The sequence below is a fragment of the Pelmatolapia mariae genome, linkage group LG22 (assembly GCF_036321145.2).
Source record: "Pelmatolapia mariae isolate MD_Pm_ZW linkage group LG22, Pm_UMD_F_2, whole genome shotgun sequence".
In the NCBI taxonomy this organism is placed as follows: domain Eukaryota; kingdom Metazoa; phylum Chordata; class Actinopteri; order Cichliformes; family Cichlidae; genus Pelmatolapia; species Pelmatolapia mariae.
This window is the reverse complement of record NC_086245.2, coordinates 7,668,664-7,671,466: the sequence shown is the minus strand read 5'-3', so window position 1 is coordinate 7,671,466 and position 2,803 is coordinate 7,668,664. Positions and strand designations below refer to the sequence as shown.

Genomic DNA, 2,803 nt, shown 5'->3' with positions numbered 1-2,803 from the left:
ACGCGCCCCTCACTTCACTGGACGTACCCCACATTTTGGTATGTGTTATAAGCTTACCTGACAGATTTTTATTCATCCATTCACTTGTCTTATAAGGCTGGAGCCTGTCCCAGCTAGCTGAGGGTGAGAGGCAGTGTACACCCTGGACAGGTCACCACTCTGTCACAGAGAGGCAACTACTGGCAACCTTAGAATAAACAACTAGCCACATGCATGTTTTTGGATTGTAGGAGGAAGCCAGAGTACCCAGAGAGGATCCACTCAGAAAGGTCGCCCCCAGATAGTGGATTTGAACACTGGACCGTTTTTCAGTGAGGCAACAGTGTTAACCACCATCCCACCATGGTGCCCTCTATATAAATTATTAGCATGGGAAGGATCATCAGCCACACGCAAATAAATGAATGTTGTCAGTTTCCCACTAGAGGGCAGCAAGTATTTGCTTGTTGTTGTTGTTTGCATTTATTATGCCTTTATTATTATTATATTATGAGGATATTATGTCACCTATTTTGATTCAGATCCTGGATAAAACCAAATTTTCTAAAACAAACCAAAACAAAAGAGAGAGTTAACACAACGAGGTCATAAGACGGCTGAAGCCAGCAGGATTTTATAATAACAGTAAATACTCTGTTGCATATTTAATTTCTTGTAATTTAGACACGTTTGAATAAAAGCAAAAACTCAGAAGATAAATGACTACGCGAGCAGCTGTCAGGAGAACACTGAGAACCAGCAGTGCCACAATGTCAGAGGTGACCTTTGACCCTCTGTTTGATTTTGCATGTTAAGAGTCAGGAGCTTCACCTGATGAACATTTAGAGGAGACACAATGTGAGAGGTAAGAAATGTGTATCATTTATAACAGTTGCAAACAGCTTCTCACACTGAAAACTTTGAGAACAACAGACTCAATTTGGTGTGCGGGATGACCCGATGTTAAAATGTCACGTAACACTTCCTATTTTTAATCACACTGACATTAATTATTCTATGGTAACACTTCACGTCTTTCTTTCTTTATTAAATTCTTTTTCCTATAAAAGTGATAATAAATAATTCATAGGTTCTTCTGTAGTTATGTGATGTACTCATTGATTCAGTATCCAAAATGCTTTGTGTTTTTCTTGATGGCTTTAAGTTTACAAAACAGGATAATTTATTATTGAAAATAGTTTGATGAATTTACAGGTGCTCCCACATTTCTTGAACAAATTAATCAGATCAAAAATTAAAAATATCAAATACAAAATATTACTTGTTTATTTCATTATGTTCCCTTTTTCCTTTTGTGACATCATTAGTAAAAAATTACATCACTTCATTCTGGTGTTTCATAAGTGAATTTCAGACACATACTTTTTTAAACTGTCCTTTTACTCCTGCTTTCTCACAAATACTTCTGTGAGGATCTGAGCAATATGCATCAAACCACCACTCCAGAGCATAAGCTCCACCTTTGTCTCCCATCCTCGCACAGTCTTCTCCATCAGGATGTTCACCATTGTGCCCTTTCCAATTGTCTGGCTCTTTGCCACTCCAAAACTGCAAACTAAGAGATGAAAAACAAAAAGTAAAAACTGATAACGTTAATTCTGAAAATGAAAATAAATTATTTTCACAACAATCAAACCTTTGATCCAGTGGTGATCCGTCCACCCACACCCATCTGCCCTCTACTGCTGAGTCTGTCAGTCCGATCCAGAACTTGTCCTCAGCTTCAGTCATTACATCTGTCAGTCTTCTATGCAAGAATGTCTGACCAGAAAATGATGAAGAAAATTACTTTGTTAGACTTTTATGTACTGAGGAGGTGAAAAATAAAGATGTGATAAACCTATGAGAACATGAACCTGCAGCAGTGTTTCATACCTGCTCCTCTCTGCTGTCTATCTTAACCAGGTCTCCTCCTTTAGCTCTGCACTCATCTCTGCTCTTGTTCCAGGATGATTTACTGATGGAGAAGTAATAGCACTTTCCTCCATGTAGCTCCCAGCCTTCTTCACATTTATAACAAGGATCATCTTTGAAGAGATTACAGCAACAACTTCAGTCAGGTGGAAGAATCACTGTTCATGTTTGTGTGAACTTAGCTTGAGGTTAGTGTCTCAAAGACAAAATCCATAACTTACTTATTACTTTAGGTACTGGACAGGTCGGCTGCACCGTGCTGCATGATTTCATCTTAGAGAGAGTCTCTGTTAGTATAAAGAATAAAACAGTCATCAGTCGTTCATCATCTATTTTTATCTAAAGTTTGAATTAAAAAACAAATTATCATTTACATGGAATAAAAAAAAAGACCGACTCAGCTGTGTGTCATGAGTTTGATTTAGACTGAAGGTTAGAAACAATCAGCTCTACATGCTTACCTGTGAGATTACTTTCACACTTCATTTTGTGATGTTTCAGGTTTTCGAGCTCTTTGTTAGCTCTAATTTTGTCAAACGCTGATTAAAAAAAAAAAAAAAAAAAAAAAAAAAAAAAACAAACAAACCAGTCAGTCAGTGAGGTTTGTTTACACTGAAAGGATTTTTGTAGCTTTGTGTTTTCAGCTGCTGATTTAAAAATGAGAGAAACAAACAGACAGATTTTTCAAAACGCAAAAAAAAAAAAAAAAAAAAAAAAAAAAAAAAAAAAAAAAAAACCTCTGAAAAGTTGGCTGCATCTTCTATTTGCTGCAACAGGATTAAAACAGAGCTAATGTGTGCACTCTGCAGTGTTTTACACCTTCACTGTAAATGTTTTATTCATTTGATTTACAGAAAATTAGATCATTGATTTTTTTTAAGTTAAGAAA

The 2,803-nt window shown here is 36.4% G+C and overlaps 1 protein-coding gene across 1 annotated transcript; it reads right to left on the bottom strand.

The window, feature by feature from the left end:
• Positions 1-1,285: 1,285 nt before the first annotated feature.
• LOC135933557 (hepatic lectin-like) lies at positions 1,286-2,447 on the bottom strand. The gene is made up of 5 exons (XM_065471662.1): positions 2,376-2,447; positions 2,136-2,201; positions 1,876-2,027; positions 1,637-1,761; positions 1,286-1,555 (listed from the first exon to the last, which is right to left on the bottom strand). Exons 1-5 carry the CDS (start codon positions 2,398-2,400, stop codon positions 1,351-1,353), a joined length of 573 nt encoding a protein of 190 aa, XP_065327734.1. The 5' UTR covers positions 2,401-2,447; the 3' UTR covers positions 1,286-1,350.
• Positions 2,448-2,803: the final 356 nt, after the last annotated feature.

What these genes read in the sequence shown, in the direction of transcription:
- LOC135933557 (XM_065471662.1), bottom strand. Translation starts at nt 2,400, where the DNA reads ATGAAGTGTGAAAGTAATCTCACAG. An exon ending in TCCAGTACCTAAAGTAATAA is followed by an intron (nt 2,028 to 2,135) that starts GTAAGTTATGGA and finishes ATCTCTTCAAAG; the next exon opens with ATGATCCTTGTTATAAATGT. An exon ending in TAGACAGCAGAGAGGAGCAG is followed by an intron (nt 1,762 to 1,875) that starts GTATGAAACACT and finishes TTTTCTGGTCAG; the next exon opens with ACATTCTTGCATAGAAGACT.